The sequence below is a fragment of the Rhamphochromis longiceps genome, linkage group LG6 (genome assembly GCF_057381845.1).
Source record: "Rhamphochromis longiceps isolate RC_006_pf linkage group LG6, R_longiceps_female_GT1.1, whole genome shotgun sequence".
Lineage (NCBI taxonomy): Eukaryota > Metazoa > Chordata > Actinopteri > Cichliformes > Cichlidae > Rhamphochromis > Rhamphochromis longiceps.
The window spans coordinates 44111983-44133107 of NC_140562.1; the positions used below are offsets into that span (position 1 = coordinate 44111983).

General features: G+C 38.2%; 2 protein-coding genes across 7 annotated transcripts in view; one reads left to right on the top strand and one right to left on the bottom strand.

Moving 5' to 3' along the window:
- sorcs1 (sortilin-related VPS10 domain containing receptor 1) overlaps positions 1–21125 on the top strand; it is a 213371-nt gene that overhangs the window by 56293 nt on the left and 135953 nt on the right. The gene's annotated exons all lie outside the window — the stretch shown is intronic.
- Positions 12148–16370, bottom strand: LOC146668858 (uncharacterized). 4 transcript variants are annotated; one of them, XR_014912185.1, is made up of 3 exons: positions 16190–16370; positions 15455–15527; positions 12148–12623 (listed from the first exon to the last, which is right to left on the bottom strand). XR_014912185.1 is itself a non-coding variant. In XM_085410918.1 (2 exons), the coding sequence occupies exon 1, from the start codon at positions 15214–15216 to the stop codon at positions 14002–14004; it is 1215 nt and encodes a 404-aa protein (XP_085267044.1). In that variant the 5' UTR covers positions 15217–15448; the 3' UTR covers positions 12148–12623; positions 12868–14001. The 4 variants fall into 4 exon arrangements, 1 of the variants encoding a protein (XP_085267044.1); XR_014912186.1 differs by lacking the exon at positions 16190–16370 and adding an exon at positions 16054–16178; XR_014912187.1 differs by lacking the exon at positions 16190–16370 and adding an exon at positions 15842–16043.

Sequence of the window (21125 nt, forward strand, 5' to 3'; positions counted from 1 at the left end):
GCTGACACCGACTGATAGAATAATGAAAGTAATGCACTTCATATGCAGCTTTACGACTGCCCGAGTGAAAACCCTGGGTATGTGGAGTGTCTTTAAGAGGGGATTCTATTAAGAGTCCTTCAGGTAAGTTGCAGAGACAGCAGCTTGGTGCCAATGGGGAGAGAATGACTTTGATGTCTGGCAGAAAGTCCCCGGCCCCCCAGTGGGACGCGGAGGACAGAATTTACATAACTAACATCTTGATTTGCTGTAAAGTGAAATTAGGGCCTTCGCTATGTTCAATTAACTCCACGAATCTTCCTGTAATTAAAACTCAGCAGCCCCCCACTGTTCAATAACTCTGCGCCAGGAAACGGAGAGAGATTGAAAGGTGATGGTAGGTGGTGGGGGGGCTTAGAGAGAGGTAGATGGAGCCAGAGAGGGAAGGAAAGAGAGGAAAAAGCAGAAAGATAAACTGCTGCTTCATCATGTTTTCATCAGATATGACCTTGGCAGTCATAATGGCGGGGCAGAAGATATCGCTGGAGAAGAGCCACAGTATCCATAAGTTGAAAGTTAATGGGAGAAGCATCAGCCACGGTGGCCCCTTTATGGCGCCCTTGCCAGCTGTTGTATGGAGATCAGCGGCTGCGTCGCAGGTCCCTAATGAGATGTTTCTGCTTAAATTGATTACATAGGGTAGGTTTTATGTCCCGGAGTATAACTCTGAGTACCGTCCTTTAGGTGTTAGGTTAACTCTGAGCTATATCGCTTCCGCTTTGTTAATTGTTGTAATTCTGACGTCTATGAGTTTTTATCCTCCCACAAAGATTCCACTCAAGCTGTGTAATTTCAATCCTTGATAACGTTTTTGATTTCGTTTTTAGTTGTTGGGGAGTTACAGTGAGGCGTTACCAGAGATTGCTGCAGTGCAGATCGCTGTTTGTCATAGGCGGTCGAAATGCTTGTGTCGTTATGATATGCTGCCATTCTAAAACTGCAGTTTAGCTCCCGAGCTTTTGTTTTATGCAGGCCATTAATCTTTATTAGACATTTACCTGAAAATTGCAAAGTGACAGGAAGGCAGCGTCTGTAGTCTCTGCTTTTACCACACAATGCATCTAAAGTGGCTGTTTTATGGCATCAGTTAGAGAATTTTAACTAAGCCATAATCCCTATATTGATGAAATTGCCCTCAGATCTATTGTAATGTTTAATTCATGAGCAATAATAATATACACAAGCAATAAATCTGAAAACAAGAGAAAAGCGTCCACAGCTTCTGCAACGTTCTGCTTTCACAATCTTGTTTCGGTTGTTTCTTATTTTCACGTCTCGTTAATGAGACAAAATGTCAGCTGTGTGACCTCTATTACAAACAACACATCACGTTACTAAGAAAGGCCTAAAAGATCAAAAGAAAACTTGCATATCATCCATTTAAAATGCATTCATTGAATTTCTCTTATTCTATTTTAGCTGATGGACTTGAATTAGCAGGAAGCTGAAGACCAGCTTGGCTGCCGTAATTTCTTTGCATCTTCTGCTTATATGTGCAATTTCTGGTCCAAGCTATCAGCTAATATTCCCCAGCTTACTATAAAATGGGCTGCATACATTATGTTATTAACTGCTTCAGCTCTTCCCCCCGCTATGTGATCGCTAAACTCTATTTATAAAAAGCAAACACAGCTGCCTGCTGCGAGCACTTTGGGAAATAGTGATTTTTTTTAAAGTCCATCTGCAGCCTACAGTTGATCGTGCACGTGTTCACAGACATAATTAGATCAATGATCACTGTGTGTAAACGAGTAACAGCCTTTAACATCATGGGGCATATCCTTTAAAAAAGCTCTGGCTAGAACGTTGGCGTCGTCTGTCCACTCAGGACGGTCAGAGAGAAGCACGGCTCGTGGATATCATAGATTTACTGACAGTAACGAGGGCCGTGGGCGGTGGGAGCGAGAGGAAAGATGCTGCCTAATGGCCACACTGTGGTCTCCATTGAAAGAGGGGTTTTAATCACAAGAAAAGTTAATCCTCAATCAATGAAAATGTAAAGCAGTGGCTTTCCGTTGTATTTGTGCTGATAGCAGCTTAAAGGATCATTTTTGAGGGGCTCAGACCTCATTTGCGAGTGCCTGGCACGGCTCCTAGTCACGTCTCGTATGGCGCATGCGCTGAGGGGACACAGACTTGCTATTTTTATTTTTGGATGCCCCTGAAATTTATCTATTACTGTCCCAAATTTCCCTCAAATGCCAACATTTAAAGACCTTTACAGGTCATTTCCATGAAGAACTCACAGTGTTCAATGCAGTGAGAAATTTAGATTCTGGAGAGTTTATCGATGAGGAAAGATACACGTATATAATGTGCGGCGGCCTTGTCTTCTCCTTTTCTCCTCTAATGTCTGTAGGTCTCGTTTGTGCGTGTTGTCAGAAACATATTTTGTTTAGCTGACACCAACAATTCTGCCAAGTCATGAAACTGCACTGCAGCTTGTTATGGTAATACTTTGTCAGCTGGTGTGTCTGACTCTGATAGGAGAAGTCGGGACGTTATTCACCCCTGAGTCTTTATGGCTCTCACTAAGCAGCTCCTTTAAGGAAGGCGGGATCAAAGGGAATCGGGTTGTAGTGTAACAGGCAACATTAAAGATGCATTATGCAATTGTCAGTGAGCCACGACAATAAACTGCAGCTTGTGTATATATGTTTGAGAGACATATTTTAAGTATTTTTGAACCCTTTTTTGGCGTCCAAATCTATTTTAGAGCAAAAGCTAAACCTTGGCTCGTATATGCTAAACTGTCCCAAAATTACACCGTGTCCTCGCCTACAGGATAGCAGTGCAGTCTCCTGATGTTGCACAGGGGATTCATTTGTATCGTGTGAACGCTCCTCACTCTGTCCACAATAAATCATATCTGCTGCACCTCGGAGAATGGCTGCGAGCTAATACAGATTCCCTACACCTTGACATAGTTGTAATCAGATTCGCCACCTGTTTGTCTTGCTGCTGGGATGTTTTTCACCCCGGAGACTCACAGTTATGCATCATCTGATGTTCTTTGTGTGATAAAGTTATGGGATTGTTGGAACAGCTTCCACATTAGATTTGCGTGAGGGGGTGACCATGTGCGCTTGTTCATCATTTTCTTTTCTGCTCAGAGTATAATTCACTTCATTTAGATCAAATTGACAGTGATATTATTGTGTTAGAACATAGTCTTTTTTTTGGAAATGGCATACCTCCAGAAATTTAGTGACCGAAAAGTCCCTCTTGGCATTCGTCCCATAGAGAATCTAATTTTAGCCACGCTGGGGGCACTGTTGCTCTGTGCACCGCAGTGTGTCATCGTTAACCCACAGCTGTGCTTGTGGTTTTTTCAACATTGTGAAAGGTTGTAATTTTTGCAAAACTAATAGCTCCTCCCCCATAGATCAGTGAAAGCCGATAATAATCTGAACTAATCTTTGATAATAACCATTTTTAGCAAAGTGAAGGTCCTTACTTCGTGGGTGTTTTGTTTCATAAGCAAAATAGTTTCAAAATGCCTTTTTCCAAACATCTATTTTTATTTCCTAATGGGAATTTCCTCCTTATTTTCATTTCATTATACTTTTAATTTCATATCACATATCTGCCTGTTGTGTTAAGCCAACACGCTTATCATCTGCTGCAGATGCGTCCAGCAACTCTGTCTTTAAAATTTCATTTTTTCATTTCATTTCATTTCATTTATTTATTCATTTTCAGGCACAACAAATACCTATATTGAACATAAAATACACAAAACAAAAAACAAAAATTGCCTGAAAAAGGAGTGGGACGAAGAAAACTTATTAAATCCCACCCCTATACTCACTCATCAACAAAAAAAACAATAAACTTCCCGCAGCTACGCCCATCATTGCATACAGACCCATCAACAGCTCCGGGCACATACAAGCATCTAAGCGGCAGCTCGCAACCAACAATTAGAGCCTTCATAACTGAATACAGAATATATAAATTATAAATTGCATTACCACAGGTAACAGGTAGTAATAACTACAAGTAACAAACACACATACATATACATACATATATATCTACACACACAAGTACATATATGTACATACATACGCACACTTTATTTTTATTTATTTTTTTTATTTTGGAATCCATACCAGCAATGGTAAGAGGACAGACATTACAGAGCACACTAAAACCCATCATTGAGTATACTGTGACCAGACCAACTGTTTGTAGAGAAATTTAAATCTATGAATATTTTTGCATTGTTTCAATTGTAAACTCAGACTGTTCCAGATTTTCACACCACATACAGACACACAAAAGCCTTTACGGGTTGTTCGAGTTCTGGGTAATTTGAATTCTCCAAAGCCTCTCACATTATAAACCTTTTCTCGAATTTCAAATCTAGTTTGTAAATTTGCCGGTAAAAGTTTAGTAAAAGCTTTATACAAAATTATGGATGTATTGTAATTAACCAGATCCTGGAATTTAAGTAACTTTGCCTGAAGAAAGAGTTTGTGAGTATGATCTAGATAACCAGCCTTGTGAATAATACGCAGTGCTCGTTTCTGTACTGTGACTAATGGATTAGTTGTATTTTTATATGTATTTCCCCACACTTCCACACAATATGTAAGATATGGAAGAACCAGGGTACAGTACAGAGTACGAAGTGCATCTTTATCAAGGAATTGTTTCACTTTGTTCAAAACTGCGAGGCTTCTAGAAATTTTGGTTTTTATGTGTCTGACGTGGGGTTTCCATGAAATTTTGTTATCAATTATAACTCCCAAAAATTTGTTTTCACTCACATTATCAATTGGTACACCTTCAATGATAATTGGTAATTCTATATTATATTTTAAATTACCAAAAAACATTGCTTTAGTTTTATTTATATTTAATGATAATTTATTTATGTCCATCCATTTTTTTTATTAATTTTAGCTCCCTGTTTACGGTCATTACAAGATCAGTATAATCATCGCTACTGAAAAATATGTTGGTGTCATCTGCGAACAGTATGAGTTTAAGTACTTGAGAAACATCAAAAATATCATTTATGTATACATTGAAAAGTTTTGGTCCCAACACTGACCCTTGGGGAACACCACATGTAATACCAAGTTTCTCTGAGTGGTAATGCCCTATGCTAACATATTGTTCCCGACCCGTTAGGTAACTTTTTAACCAGTTACCAGCTTTCCCTCGAATACCATATCTTTCCAATTTATCCAGTAAAATTGAGTGATTGATTGTGTCGAAGGCCTTTTTGAGATCAACAAAAATACCAACTGCATATTTATTTTTATCCAGTGTATCAGTAATTTCTTCTACTGCCTCAATTATCGCCATTGAAGTGGTTCTTTGCGTTCTGAAACCATACTGACCAACATTTATTATTTGATGTTTTTCAAGGAATTTTTCTAATCTTGAATTAAAAAGTTTTTCTAGAATTTTTGAGAATTGAGGCAGTAGAGAAATAGGCCTATAATTGGTAAAACTGTGTTTGTCATTACTTTTATATAGTGGTATTACTTTCGCAATTTTCATTTTTTTTGGAAAACAACCGGACTGAAATGATAAATTACAGATATATGTTAAGGGACTAGCAATATTCAGAATAACCTGTTTAACTACAGACATATTTATGTCATGATAATCCATTGAAGACTTACTTTTACATTTTAATGTGATATTTATTACTTCTTGCTCATTTGTAGCTGAGAGGAACAGTGAAAAGGGATTTGATTTTATATTACTGATATTTTCATTTTTATGACACGGGATGTCCGCTGCTAGTTCAGGGCCAACATTTATGAAGAATTTATTGAACCCATCGACAATATTACTCATGTTGTGATTTTCACCATTTGCATCAGTAAAATATTCAGGATATGATGTTCCAGAAGATCCTTGTTTAATTAAGTTGTTTAACACATCCCAAGTTCCTTTTATATTGTTTTTATTTTCATATAATCTTCTTCTATAATAAAGTTGTTTGCTCGTTCTTATAATATCAGTCAATTTATTTCTATATGCTTTATATCTTTGTTCCACTTCTTTTGTTTTTACTTTGATAAACTGTTTATACAGATTGTTTTTCTTTTTGCAAGCATTAATAATTCCTTTTGTGAGCCAAGGACTTTTTATCTTTTTTTTTCTTTGTCATGTGTTCGTTTACAGGACAATGTTTATTGTACCACATAGTAAAAATATCTAGAAAATTATCATAAGCCTTGTCCACATCTGACTCTTCATACACCGAACTCCAATCTTGTTGTGCTAAATCGAAATTGAAGGCATGAATTGCTGCTTCATTTATTGTTCGCTTTGCTATCGTGATCTTGGTATCTATTTTTTTTAAATCACAGTCACACAAAGTAAAAACTGGTAAGTGGTCAGTTATATCACAGACAAGCAGGCCACTATTAATTTGGAAATCCATGACATTAGTAAAAAATATTGTCAATAATAGTGGCACTATGTGATGTTATTCTGCTTGGCTTTGTTATTGTTGGATATAGTGATAAGCTGTACATTGTGTCAGTAAAGTCATCAATGGCTTTTAACCTTGTTGGATTTAGCAAATCAATATTAAAATCACCACAGATAAATAGTAATTTTTGGTTCACCGAAGCAAACGTTTTTTCTATCCATTCATTAAAAGTGTCAATACTTGAACTGGGTGTCCGATATATGCAACTTATTATAACATTTCTCTTTTTTTCATTCATAATCTCAATAGTCAAACATTCCAAAATTCCATCAATAGCCATAGACATAGTTGTTACAACATTATATTTTATAGAGTTATGAACATATATAGCAACCCCGCCGCCCGCCTTATTTAATCTATTCATGTATTTTAAATCATATCCATTCAAACAAAAATCTATTCCTTTATCGACATTGAACCAAGTTTCAGTGATGGCTATAACACTAAAGGGGCGAGAAAATTGTTGCAAATAGTCCTTAATGAAATCAAAATTAGAGTACATACTTCTGCTGTTAAAGTGAATTAATGAGAGCTTCCCGTCTAGGTTAATTTCTTTTTCATATTGTTCCTGAGTGAAATAATTACAATTTTTAACAAAAGAAGAGAGAAAGTTACTTTCAGAATCTATTTCTGGATCTATTATATTATGCTCCTTATATTCACAATCTAGATCAATTACTTTCTGTTGAAGAACTAATTTCAACGTGTCCATGTCATTTCCTGGTGTAATTGATACATTGGTGTCAGTTATACTTGTCCAGATCCTCCATGTTCCTCACTATCAGTACTTTTGCCTCTTCTGGTGTCCCGTTTAGCTTAATGAAAATCTTACAGTTTGTTACCCATGTATGTTGTATTTTACCGTTCTTCTTCAGTTGCCAAAATTAAAAAAGGAAATGAGTCATTATGAAAAAAGCAACAGTAATGATTTGAGTTTTAATGTTTTCAATTATGAATAAATTGTTAAATTATAAATGGGACACAATTGGCTGAAGATTTGTAGAATAAATAAAAATGAAATTCTTTTAGTTTTATTTAACTGTAATAGCCTTGAATTATGTATTTTCTGCCAACAACGAGAACAAAGAGGAAACAGTTGGGATTTTTGTCTGATTCATGTTAGAATTAGTTACATATGATCATGTGAAATAGAAAGCATAGAAAGTACAGCTGCTATAGGGATTTAGAGAGTAAAGGGTCCTTCAGATGGAACATGACAACAGCACCGCTGCGCTCTGACTCACATTCTTTTTGAGGACTTCCACTTTGCCGTAACAGTTTCCCGTTGATTTGAGCAAAGTGCAGTGCAAGCGTGACGTACACGTGCATGAGGAATCGAAATGCAAAATGGGAGAGAACATGGACATATCTTATTCTTCTTTCAGCTGTTTCCTTTAGGGGTCACTAAAGTTGATCATCTGCCCCATCCACCTCCTTTGTATGTCCTCCCTCACTACATCCATGAATCTTCTCTTCTGTTCCTGCCTAGCAGCTCTGTATTCAACATCTTTTGCAGAGTTTATCCACTATCTGTCTTCTGCACATGTCCAGACCATCTTAGCTTTGCCTTTCTAACTTTGTCTCCAAATCGCTCAAGCTGAGCTGTCCCTCTGATGTACTCATTTGTAATCTCGTGCATGCTGGTCACTTTCAATAAAATCTCAGCATCTTCAGCTCTTCCACCTCTAGCTCAGCCTCCTGTCTTTGTTTTAGTGCCACTCCATTTCTCAGGCATCCTCTCACTCTCCAAGAGCATGTTAAACAGTATGGTTCAAAAGTCCACTGCTCTCTCTCCCAAACATTGCCATACCTCCACAGATATGTCATCTGCACCAACTGTCTATCCACTCCCTCCTCTTCATAGCTCCGCTCCCTTCCTCCTGACTCATCATCTGGACTTACTGATTAACAAACTCTCCTCCATCCATCCTCTCTCTCTGTTGCTAATTTTCTTCAGTCATCAGCTCCTCAAAGTCCATCTTCATCATCCCATCTCTTTCCAGCTTGACCTCTCTGACTAGCCAATCAATACAAGTCCTTTAGTCCTACCTTACTGTCCAGCCTCATGTACATCTCACTGTAAGACTTTTGTTCTGGCCCCTCTCTCTCAGCTAGCCTCCAAGTACTTCATCCTACTTTCTTCATCTCACTGACCATCCAACTTTTCTTTGCTAACCTCTTCCTTTGAATAGTTTTCTGTACTTCGTCATTGCACCACCAAGTCTCATTGTCCACTTTTCATTGTCCAAAGGATACACCAAAAAACTTTCCTAGTTATCATTTGCAACTCCTCCCTCCACCTAGAGCCTGTCTCAACTTTTCCCCACAACATTTTTTCTTTTTCAAGTACCATGATTTAACTCTTTCCCCTGGTTCATTGACCTACAGACTACCATCCAGTGCTACCAAGCTACATTCTGCTCTGACACCACCTTATACTCTCCTATCACTTTCAGATTTCACCTTCTACATCAGACGTAGTCCACCTGTGTGCACCTTCCTAACTTCCACTAACATCTGGCATTCTGCCTTTCTTTCCTTCCCACCATGCCTGCCCAACAATCCTTCACTAACTCTGCTCCCTTCATCTCCACGTCCACTGAAGTCTGCTCCAATCACCGCGCTCTAAAACTTTCTCTTCTGACATCCAACTTGTGGGGCACACACACTGATAACATTCAACATCACCTCTTCGATTTCCAGTTTGAAATTCATGATCCTCTCTTCACCTCCACAACACACTGACACATGCTTCCTTCTATCATGGTAAAGCAGCTTGTATCCGCCTCTAATGCTCCTTTCTTTGCTTCCCTTCTACCTGGTCTTATGCACAATATATCTACCTTCCTTCTTTCCATCATATATCCACCTCTCTGTCTTCACCAATCCTAGTCCCTAGACTTACAGTCTCTACCCTCACCTCAACATGCTTGCATTTCCTTCTCTTTCACTTCCTCCAACCACTGCTTCCCCAGGTACACACAAAGATCACTGGTGACCACAAAATTATGTAGCACAGGCAGAGAGGAGTGACCGGTGCAATTCATATTATGGGTTGTTCATATGAAGGGGTCGTAAATAGTGACTACACGTTGCTAATAAATTATGTGATCAGCAACGTCGATGACCTCTAGAAAAGCAGAGATTTGGACATGTTGCTGGAGCTTATATTCAAACATCCCAGCAAAACTGGAAAAAATCAATTCATTACTTTCGTCTTTTTTTTTATTTAGTATTTTTATAATGCGTGATGTGTTTGATATTTAATTTAAAAAGTTTATTGTTGTAAGTCATTTTCCAGCTGCTGTTCACATGCATCAAGTCAATATTTCATTCAGTTTTTCAAAACATTATATTAAACTCGGCTATAACAGATTTTCATTTACATGGAGTAAATTAAAATCTGTTATAGCAGAGTTTAGTATCATCTGTACGTTTGTTGATATGCCACTACTACAAATATCAAATTAAACGAAACCTTCAGGCAGTATTCATATTAGAATCATCAGATATGATATGGAAATAAATGAAGTCAAAGTGAATAACTCACATCAGTGGAGAATGTAGGAGTTTCTCGTTGTGCCAACCTTTGATTTCCAAATATTTTTAGCTTAGATGTTGGCGTTTACAGTTTTCCTCATGAAACGGGAACAAGAAACGCTTAACAGGTCAGTTTCTCAGATGTAGAAAGTGTTCAGAGTGTGTCAGTGAGCGCGTGCCAAAAGAGAAAAGAAAAGAAAGCTATAAATTGTTTTGGAAAAAACAGCCTGTGGGATGCTTTGTCTCCTGCCAGAGCTCGGTGAAAATTGAAGTAGAGTGAATGCGTCTGAACATAGACAGATGAGATATCAAATTGGCGGGCAGGAGTGTGATAATCAGGGAATTGGAGAGGGAAAATTGCATCAGAATGGAATCATAAGCCTGGCCAGAAGTGAGGATTTGCTGATCCCTGACCTTCTGTTTCAGAGCTGAGGATTTTAAGTAATGAGATCTATGCAGTGAAACAACTCCACTATCAGACTGCCAGTCTTCAGCGTTCTGGGAGGAGAGCGTGGCTGCTGCTTCAGAAAGCATAGTCGAGGGATTTCACGCATATTTAGAAATGTGCTATGGCAGCACTCTAAGCCACGAAGGGTTAAGAAGGCAGAATGAGTAAAGGAATGACATTTTGCTGCAGTAAATAGACCTCGTGTGAAAGTACAATGTGCTGAGAAGCTTCTGCGCTGTTGAATACCTGATCTAATGGCCTTCAGTTGCAGGAAGAAACTACATGCAAAAAAATATTTTTATTGCTTTCTGACAATAAGAAACTTGAATGAAACTAAAGATGCAGTAACTGTTGCAAGTTTCTTGACCTTTTCAGTATATTATCATCTGATAATCTAATCGAAGGTTTCCTGTGAAACTGAAAGTCTTCCTATTATCGATTATCTCTTTTTGAGGACATTGAGAGCGGTTTAGTAATAATTGAGACAGTGTATAACACCCCTGCTGAACACGAGTCCTTTCTTTTGTAGCTGAATGCTAATTGCTCCTTACATGTTTTTGGGTCTGGAATGATCCCGGGTTTAAAAGCAGCCAGGCAGCACTGATAATCCTCTCATTAATTCTGCTTTTATCACTGGGATGATTAGATCATGTTTGGAGAAAGCCAAACAGCTTGAGAAGTGGAATTACACATTTTTCACAGTGTTGAGAAACCTTTTCTGTGTTTCCATTTCCATTCAGTTAATTTGTCTCAATAATTAACATAATTGGATTAATTTGGTTCATTATCTTCTTCCAGTTTGTTTGTGGCTGGGCAGTACATGTCTCCATGCCTAATTTAGGTTCTCAAAGACATCACAGCTGTTACAACAACTTTAATTCCAACCATAAAATAAAAGTATTTGTTGTGATCATAAATGTGTATGACAAATAGACTTTTGTTTAACTAAATGCAATCTTGCCCACATCTAAATATAATAACTTGAAGTTGTAACTGTCATTTCATGGTTTGAAACAACAGCTTAAATCCATTTGAACCAATCTGATCTCAAGTTGGTAAAACCAGTAAAACAGTTTCTTTCTTTTAGTTGGTTTAACAGGTTTATGAGGCTCACATATTACAGTGCACACTCAAAAAAATAAAACATTAGATTTACTTAAAAAAGTTATGTCAAGTGGTTCCACACAACTGCTTTAAGTAACTTTTAAGAAATGTTGTTACTTAGTTTGAACTCAATACTGTTAAGTTAGATTTACGTAAGTGTATTGGCTAAATGTAACTTAATTGCAATGCTTAGCTGATACTTATCTTTGTTGCTTTAAGCATACATAACTTGTTTAGGCAATATCTTTGTAATACTGTTACTTAGCTGGTACATAACTTTTCTGCTTTAGAAGGACATAACCTGGTTAGGTAATATCTTTGTAAAACTGTTATGTAGCTGCTACATAACTTTGTTGCTTTTGAATTACATAAAAATGTTAAGTAATTTCTATTCAATACAATTACAAATAAATCATTTACACTGGTTACTTCCATACAAAATAGCAAAGTTTCTTAAAAGTTACTTAAAGCAGTTATGTGGAACCACTTGACATAACATTTTTAAGTAAATCTTAGGGAGATCTTTTAGGAAGAAATGAAGACAGCACCCAAATTATCAAACACAATCCTGCCTTTAATAAGCACATTCAGTGCATATAAAATACTTTTTTCCAAGCACAACAGCTTAACACAAAGTGCAATCAATGCAACTTGTTACAAATTCCAAGTGAATATTTTGTGCAGAAAATGTAGATCAGTATAAAGTGCTAACCAACTTGTCGTCAAACTAAAATGATTTAAAAAATGATCCAACAAAGTCCTGTCTTTACTAAGCACATTCAGTGCATATTAAATACTTGTTGACAGACCGAAAAGACTGTAGAGCCGTAGCTTAACACAAAGTGCAATCAATGCAGACAACTTGTTACAACTTTAACTAAATACTTTGTGCATAAAACAATATTTTACTTCAAAGATCAGTGAAGTGCTAACCAACTTGTCTTCTTTGATCAAGCTGTTCGGATCTTCATTGAGGTAGACTGCAAGTCCTTTCAGCGTACACACTCTTCTCATTGCAACTGTGTCGTTCTGTAAAACATAAAAGCAAATTTGACTTAGCTAAACTTTAAAGACATTTTCAGTTAACTTTCAGTTAATTTTTTTAGTGGTATTCAGAATTTTGCAGCACAATTTTTTTTCTAGTATTTTTACAAGGCTTGAAACATATCCGAGTAGATTTAAGTTCTGGTCCAACTATTTTTAAGAACCAAACTTTGAGAAGAACTGCTATACAGCACAAAAATTAAATCGGCAACATGGACATTAAAATTACCTGAACAGTGTATGTATCTCTTTAATGTAACCATGCGAGAAGCTCCGACTTGGTAGTCACAAAGTGGATAACAATCCACCAGATCCTCATGTGCAACAAGAGAAATTTCCTTTGGAGATGGGTCAATTTTGAAGGATCCATAGTGTTCAGTGTACCACGAGCTCAGTTTTTTTTACTATAAACACCAACAAATCTGCCAAAATACACATCTGCAGGATTTCAGCAAACTCTGGCAGACCCCCCAGTGATCCATGTACTATTAACATGCCCTTCCTGTAGTAGATGCCCGCAACAGACACACTCTGGGCAAGGCTAACTACAGCTGTGTCAGGGTACTTTTCAGCAAGACAATGTGCAATTTCACGTTTGAGAAGTTCTACTGGGACTGCCGAGACTCGTGAAACCTCAAAAGTGGCTTTGCTACAGCCTGATGAATGCATGTAATGGCCAATCATGAGCTGGTGTTTGGTTGACAAAGACAGGGTTATGTTTTTGAAGCAGTTTGTGTGTCTAGCAACTTTTTTAAAAAATGTGTGCTTTGCCTCGAATCTGATTGTCCATAATAAGGCAAGTGGACCAAAATGGCGAATTATTGAGGGATAATGAGCCAGAAAGTGATGTTTTGGCAATGGTCTTCTATCTGGGCATACTTCTTTGTACCTTTGATGGTGGTCTAAAATCTTACTCTCCAGGTATGCAACTGAGTCACTGTTATGAACAGGACACACAACAAGCTCAACAATATCCTTCAAATCTAGTAGAAGTCCCCAAGCTGGTTCGTTTTCAGGTATGTGTTGTCCAATAATAAGTGGCAGAAGTCTTAGTAAACACCAATTTTCATGTGCATTGCCACCAACAGTTTTTTTACTAAGAAAATTGTGAGGCAATTTCTGAGGGCGATTAGTCTGATCCCCTCCTTTGTAGGGAAATGACTGAACAAGTCTATTTAGATTTTCAAAAGTGATGTACTTCTTGCCTATTAGTATTCGAAGGCACTCAGCTATCTCAAAAGGCACAATACCTTCAAAAAGGTCATGTGCAAGATCAGGGGGGAATCCTGCAGTGACCTTGAAGAAAGACAGACTGTCTGCCAAGACACACGAGCTTTTCACACCACAACAAGCTACCCCTGTCTCACGTGCAGTTGCTATGTACACGATGGAGCTCCTCAGTTCTCAGAGAAAAGTCACTATTTGTAGCTTTTGATTCAATCTCTGAGCGTGTAGCAGTACAAAACCTGCAAAAGTAATCTCCAGAAAAACTTTCCACAAAACCGGCCAATCCATGAGCTCCGAGGCTGTCTGCCACTACATATTGGACAGTGCCTTTAAAGTTGACCCCTAAATTGTCAATGAACACTCCCTGCTGCTCTAAAATGACAAGGTCTTGCAAAAGTGGCTCAAATATTTTTGGATAGCCAAAGGTCCTAAGGTCCTCACTTTTGCACAAGAGAGCCAAATAAATAGAAGAGAGGGATGAATGACTACCTGGTGGCAAGTTACCTAAAATCCAGTAAACTGAGCAAAGTTTATGCTTTTTCCGTGATGTCCCCAATGGATTGCAAATTTCGAAATCATCAACATAAAGACAAATAGAGATTCTTAGTTCACCGCCTGAGAAAAACTCATTATTTGGAAAATGTAGACCATCTTTATATGGTGTATACTTTTCCTTATTTACAAAAGGATTCTGATTGTGGCTAGTGACAAATTTGTTCAGTATGTTTTCTTGTTTAAATATCTGCTGTAATGATTTTAGAATAGGAATATACTGAAAGGTCCTCTTGCTTTGGGAGTCGAGAATGTATTCAATTGGATCAATTACTTCAAAATGTTTTCTGTAATACTGTCTGCGTTTGAAGGCAGTGGCAAGTGTGCCGTCCTTTTCTATGGCTTTTAACAAAGGGTTAAAAGAAACTGCCTTTGTCAGTTCTTCAATAACAGGCTGGTCTAGACAAAGGTTATGATTCTTGAGTATGTCTACAATTACTTGATTTGTCAAAGGCACTGATGCACAGCTTATCAGGTAGTGCAATTCTGAAAGCAACTCGTCAATTGCTATGCTGGGAACATGAAAATAGTTTTCCAACTTAAGTAAAAGAGATGCAAAATTAAGTTCTATTACATTTGCCAAATCTTCAGTCTCACTTGTAGTTGTATCGTGATCAATATTTGCACTTATGTCCTCTTCTACAATAGTGTCTGTACTGTCATCAGCTGATGTTTGGCCTACAATAGTGTTAGCAATACCGATTTTAAAGTCTTTTAAGGTATAAGGATTGTGTTTCCTATTTCGATGAGACTTGAATGTACCATAGATATTTGTTTTGAAAGAACAACCCTCAAACATGCAATGCACAGTCTCGTTACATTTTAGATGGTTGTTAATGTGAGAAAAATACTCCTGCTCTGAAGCTATGTTGCAGCAGGAACACAAATGGCAGTTAAATGTTGCCAAACTCACAGACTTGTCTAGAGTTCTTTGGGTATGTGATCTGCTTAAGTGGCTATGTAGAGCATTCCATGTTTTGAAAACACAGACACAATCAGAATAGGCACATGGATACTGCTGTCTACTATGAACTAACCTGTAGTGTTTTAATAACAGAGCTCGTGATGACACCACTTTTTTGCACAATTTGCACTGCCACATCAACGTATCTGGGGGAGAAGCACAAAAGACATTTTCATTACACTGTCCCTGAAAAAACTAAATAATTTGCACATTGTTAATGTTTCATATTAATCAGTTTTATTTTTAATATTGTATGCTACAACAATGAATTTATTGATCTACATCATCACCACTACATATTGTGTAAATGTGTGTGTAATCTGACATTAAAAGTCGAGTGAGAAATCCCATGGACATTGTACAACATTAATGCAGTTCATCTTACACCAGCTTACTAAATGCTTTCTGCAAGCTACATCAAAACGTAAGCTGAAATATTAGACAGAAAATACACCCTAACCTGTCTGCTAGCAAGGAGCGCTTCTCCACTGTTGTTGGCTAAAGTGCAACGCAGTCAGGCGTCCGAGTATAAACTCGGCGCGAAAGTGCGTGCCGGACCGAATGCGCTGCCTGTACCGACGCATACCGACGCTAGCGCTACACTACATTTGGGCTGAAAACAGAGCTTTGCTATTGCAATGGAGTCCCCTCCAAAATCATTTGGAAACTCACGTGCAGCAAGTCCACGTTAGCAAACCTTTACCGGGCAAAACCCTGCCTGTACTCTTTTCTTAGTAGCACTTGCGACATTAACTGACGTGTGAACATATATATGTAGACGGGCTTTACAAGAAAAATGACTTCTTACCTGATTTTTGGACAAAAATGCGGCTGAACCAGTCCACATGGCGAAGAAAAAGCAAGCTTGAGAAAGAGGGTGGTGCGCATGCGCATTGGCCCTTACTTAGGCGGGCTCTGCACGCAGCAGTATGTGCAGAGGGACAAACCTGTGAATTTACTCAACAATGTTACGTTGACACAGTTCAATGACTTTGTGTAACAACAAAAAGTAACAACATTTCATTAAATTTGCACAAACACTTTAAGAATTTTTGCAAAATCGAGTTTATTAAGAACAAACAACAAAATCTACTTTAGTAAAAGCAGAGATAGGCTGAGTTCATTTTTTTGAGTGCAGTTCACCAAAGTCCTCCTGCAAAATTAAGTGAAAATGCCAAAAAAAAGCCCTCAAACTCAGTTGTTCACTAAAGCCTCATCAGAAATGTTCTCAATAGAACGGTGGCTGTTATCAAGAGACCTGGGGAGAAAATCTGTATGGACTAATGAATGTAGACACTCATAACAGTGGCTGCCTATATCCATCTTTAAAACACGTTGGAGACTCTGCCGTGGTCTGGGGCTGCATTTCAGCAAGTGGTGTTGGGAATCTTTTTTGAAGACAAATGTAGCACACCTATTTCCCATTTAACCAATAAAATATAAAGAACTGAAAGGGGTCAAGACTTTTGCAGGAGACAGTAGATATTCAACTTAATACAAGAAATGGTGTCGGGTACTAGAGATAGATTGCTTCTGTCCCTGCTTTTTCATTTTTATTATTATTATTATTATTATTATTATTATTATTATTATTATTATTATTATTATTATTAGCAGTAGTAGTAGTATCATTATTATTATTGCATTATGCTTACATTTAGAGGCGGGGCTATTTTCACTGTAAGCTGTAGTCGGGGGCAGGGAAACAGGCTGTACACATAACAGTGATATACTATCGGAATATAAAATGTTGGTAATATGTTATGTTATATTAGAAAGCTAACTAACTATATTTGTGTATTTAAGGAGATTCATTTTACTGGAGTTATTTTTCTCCTCCTGTGAATATAAATCCACATCTCTCTTTTTTTAAAACTCAGTACTTCTTTACAAATCTTACAGTGTGGCTTTCACGAGTCTACGTTAAAATAAATTGGAGTAGACCTTCTGCTTCTTTATGAGAGTAAAGGCTGACACATTCGAGGAAATCAAGATTCAGCTGAAGGACTAAACATTGCTCAAATAACCCCGAGCCACCGTTCCCAAGCTCAAATTTATTTAAAAAGCACAGAATGGATAGAAACAAAAAAGGGAGATAAATAAGAAATAAGTAAAATGCAGGCTAGTAGGTGGTTAGCATATACAGTCATGGAGGTGCAGGAGACACCAGACAAAACAGACAGACTCAAATGCCAGTGAATAAAAAGAAGTTTAAAGTCTAGTTTTAAAAGACTCAACGGAGTGAGTGAAAGAAATGCAGTAGAAAGAGCAAGCAGTAAAAGGAACATGGATATCTCGGGGCCCCTCATTTGAACCCGCTGTACGTAGCCACCGCAGAGACCAGCGCTACAGGTCCTTAGAACAATCACTCTACGCAATGTTGACGGGCTGTGCTCAGCTTGCTCCGGTGAGCGCTCGCCGCCAGCTCACCACAGAAGTCTGCCTAATTCCAAACATCAGCCTGTGCTGTCACTGAATCCCCGCTTAAAGAGATGGGGATGATGGGATGGTGAAAGGGGCTGGAGAGAAGCTGTCTCAACAACAAGAAGGAAAGGTGCTACCTCAAATGAGATTGGATGGGGGTGGTGTGAGGTGGGGAGAGGGTGTGCAATACCAAGTCTAGATTGCAGAGCAGAATGGCAACACGGAGCACTACGAACACTAAAAAAGAAAAGAGAAAATAGAGACTTCCTGTCCATCTTCTTCCACCTACACACCACAGTCTCCCCTGAGCTGCTCCTGACTATCCAGACATGAACTCAAGCTAAACTCTTGGACCAGATAAGTCAAGACTGCCAACCTTCGGCAAAAACAAGTCTACACAAAATGAAAGCATCAGGACATTAAAAGTCTTTCGACTGACCTCACCTGGAAACAAAGTTGTTCCTATCATGTTACTTTAAGAGCTGCTTTTTACAGCGTGCCACCTGCTGCCCATCCACTTCTGTACCTCTGAGAGATGGACTGCGGCTGGAGCGTTAACATGCTATGAGCACTAATCTGCAGCCTTTTTTTCTTCTTAGGAAACGGCAAACCCTGCATGAATTTTGAGCTTGGTACCATAGAAAATGTCAGCTACTACTGTTTGTTTGTGCTGTGTTTGGCTCTTTTAGCTTCGTCCCTGACGTAGAAGGCAGATGCCACGCTATACAGATAACTGTTAAAGTTGTCTACTTCTTTTCCACGCTTTGTGTGTTTTCTGCTCTTCTCAGTGAACTCTGAAAAGATGGTCTAACAGCCATCAGTGAGCTCTGAACCTACGCACAGCACAGCGTACCTGAGTGAAGTGTTGTTGGCGTTTTGAAGGACTGCCACAGAATTTTGAAATATTCAAGAATTTCCCTTTCATGGGCTTCGGGGTTCACGGAGGGTGCTCGCTAGATAGGTACCAGTTTTCATCATGGTTTGGATAGACATCAAACCTTACATTAGTTTCATGTTTTAGATTTTTTTTTCACAGTTTTGTACTGTGGTGGAATATCCTTCTGTTAGCACTGGAAACATCACAAAACCCTGAGACACTTTACAGAATCTGTCATTTTTACTTGAGCTGTGAAATGAAGAGCAGCAGCCTGAGAGCGTCACCATGAAACAACACAACCAGCTTCATCTCTTAAACACATAAAACCTCGTGCAAATTTCTTTCAAATAACTATGCTTTAAACTTCCAGTTATCTCAAGTGTGATTGGGATTGAGGCAGAATACATTACCGTGTAAGTGTTATTTAATTTCAATTCAGATTTCATTCACTGATTACTATTTGGTGAGCCCTGCTGGCTGAATTGCAGCCTGTTTCTGTACAACGGGAATAACAGGAAGTGGAATGGCGCCCCTCAAAAGTCGCACAAATGGACACCAAGTTACCATAAATCTAGCTTTAGCAAAATTTGCCTTAGGCATCAAAAAAAAAACAAACCTTTACCATGTAGAGTCATACTGCTCTGGATGTACAGGATCAGTACAGTTGATGTCACCCACAGATGTCACTAACCCATGAATGACATGACAGCTCCCAGACATAAAACCAAAATATCTTGACATACATTTCAAAGGCTTACCAGGTGACTGAATGATTTATTCCTCCGGCAGTCATTGTGTTCCTGTGGACTGGTTTCTGCTGGGGCGGGTCATGTTCAGTCTGCACCAGTTTGCTGATAGCAGTTAATGTTTTTGACATTGATTTAAAAGCTATTTCTGTAACCTGGCTTGAAGGTATCCGTTTGCATGATCCTCTGGCCCCATGGGTGTTTTTGAATGCAACTTTAAAGGTCTGGCACAGGAAGCTGATGTACCAATTCCTGAGCCTGCGAAGCAGCAGCCAATTAGCACAACGCCAGACCTCTTTGAATCTCTGCAAAGCTTTGAGATGTTGGCATTTCAGTATGGACCCAAGCTCAGGTTGAGGCTGAGGCATTAGAACTGACCAGTTGTCCACGAGTAGCATATTTACAAGAGATGTGGGCTGCTGTCTGTGTATCTCGTGACAATTTTAGTGCTTCTTCTACCTGACACTCAAAGGCATTCCTGCCTATTGTCTCTGAAACCATCAGAAAATGAATTTTGTGTATATATTTATTTATATTTAGATTTCTTCATACATTCTTATATAGTTCTATATTGTGTATTTTGTTGTACAGTTATTTTATTTTTCAACTTTAATTTATATATTTATCTTTATCTTATTCTTCCCAGTTAAATTTACCCTTCATTCTAATTTGTGTTGTACAGTTATTTCATTTTTAACCTTAATTTATATTTTATTCCTTCCTAGTTAAATTTACCCTTTTTAATTTTTCATATTTATTTCCTATCTTATTCATAGCCTTTTCCTTTTTTTGTTCTCTTTAGGTCACGAGCAGTTGTCCAAGCATTTCACTACATATCGTACTGTGTATGACTGTGTACGTGACAAATAAAATTTGAATTTGAATTTGAATTCCAAATGCTCTTTTATACACGTCCTCATTTATGGTGCAGCCTTACGCATGACTAGCAATTACCTCCTCCAGCACTGAACCAATTTTTAATTATAGAAGGTAAATATGCAGGCAGTGAAACTGATCAGGCAAATTACATGTAAGTGCTGATAAGGCAAATATGATGAGAAGAGTAAAAGAATTGTAATGCTGAGCTGGGCTCTTGCTCCTTTAGGCGCTTTTACATCCTTTCCTAATCACAATATCTCCTGGATACACAACAGTAATTACATTTCACTGAATACGCCATTGTGAAGTGCAATAAAGCTCCTCCATTTGCATTTCTCCAACCACAGTGAAGATCTGAAAATGTCATTTACTGCGAGGAAAACGTGCAGATTTTACAGCGACTGTCAAAGCCCACAAATCAATCTGCTTATAACCGTTTGACAAATTAGACTGTGACCTTTCACAGATTCACTTTGTGGTTTGATCTTAGTCGGGATAAGTTTCATTTTAAGTCTGAATTGAAATTGACAGCTCAACTGCTGCAAATATTAGTCAGGTAGAAGGTTTGCTGTCTTATTCAGAGCTTCCAGTCATTTCACTGATGAGTCATTTAGGTGTTGTGGAAAACATCCACGCCGAAACTCATCTGTTCAGGCCTTTATTTTGTTACTAAAAATTAAATGACTGTTACAGGGTCAGTTCCCTTTGTTATGGATCTCGTTCTTCGTCAATAAATCATTATTGATAAAAACTTAAAGCTACTTATACACCTGCCAGTTGGTAATTCGTCTCTTCTCAATCTACTGCCGGCTTCCCTG

Bases quoted from the DNA above. Each gene is read 5' to 3' on its own strand.
- LOC146668858 (XM_085410918.1), bottom strand. From the start codon at position 15,216: ATGTTTGAGGGTTGTTCTTTCAAAACAAATATCTATGGTACATTCAAG.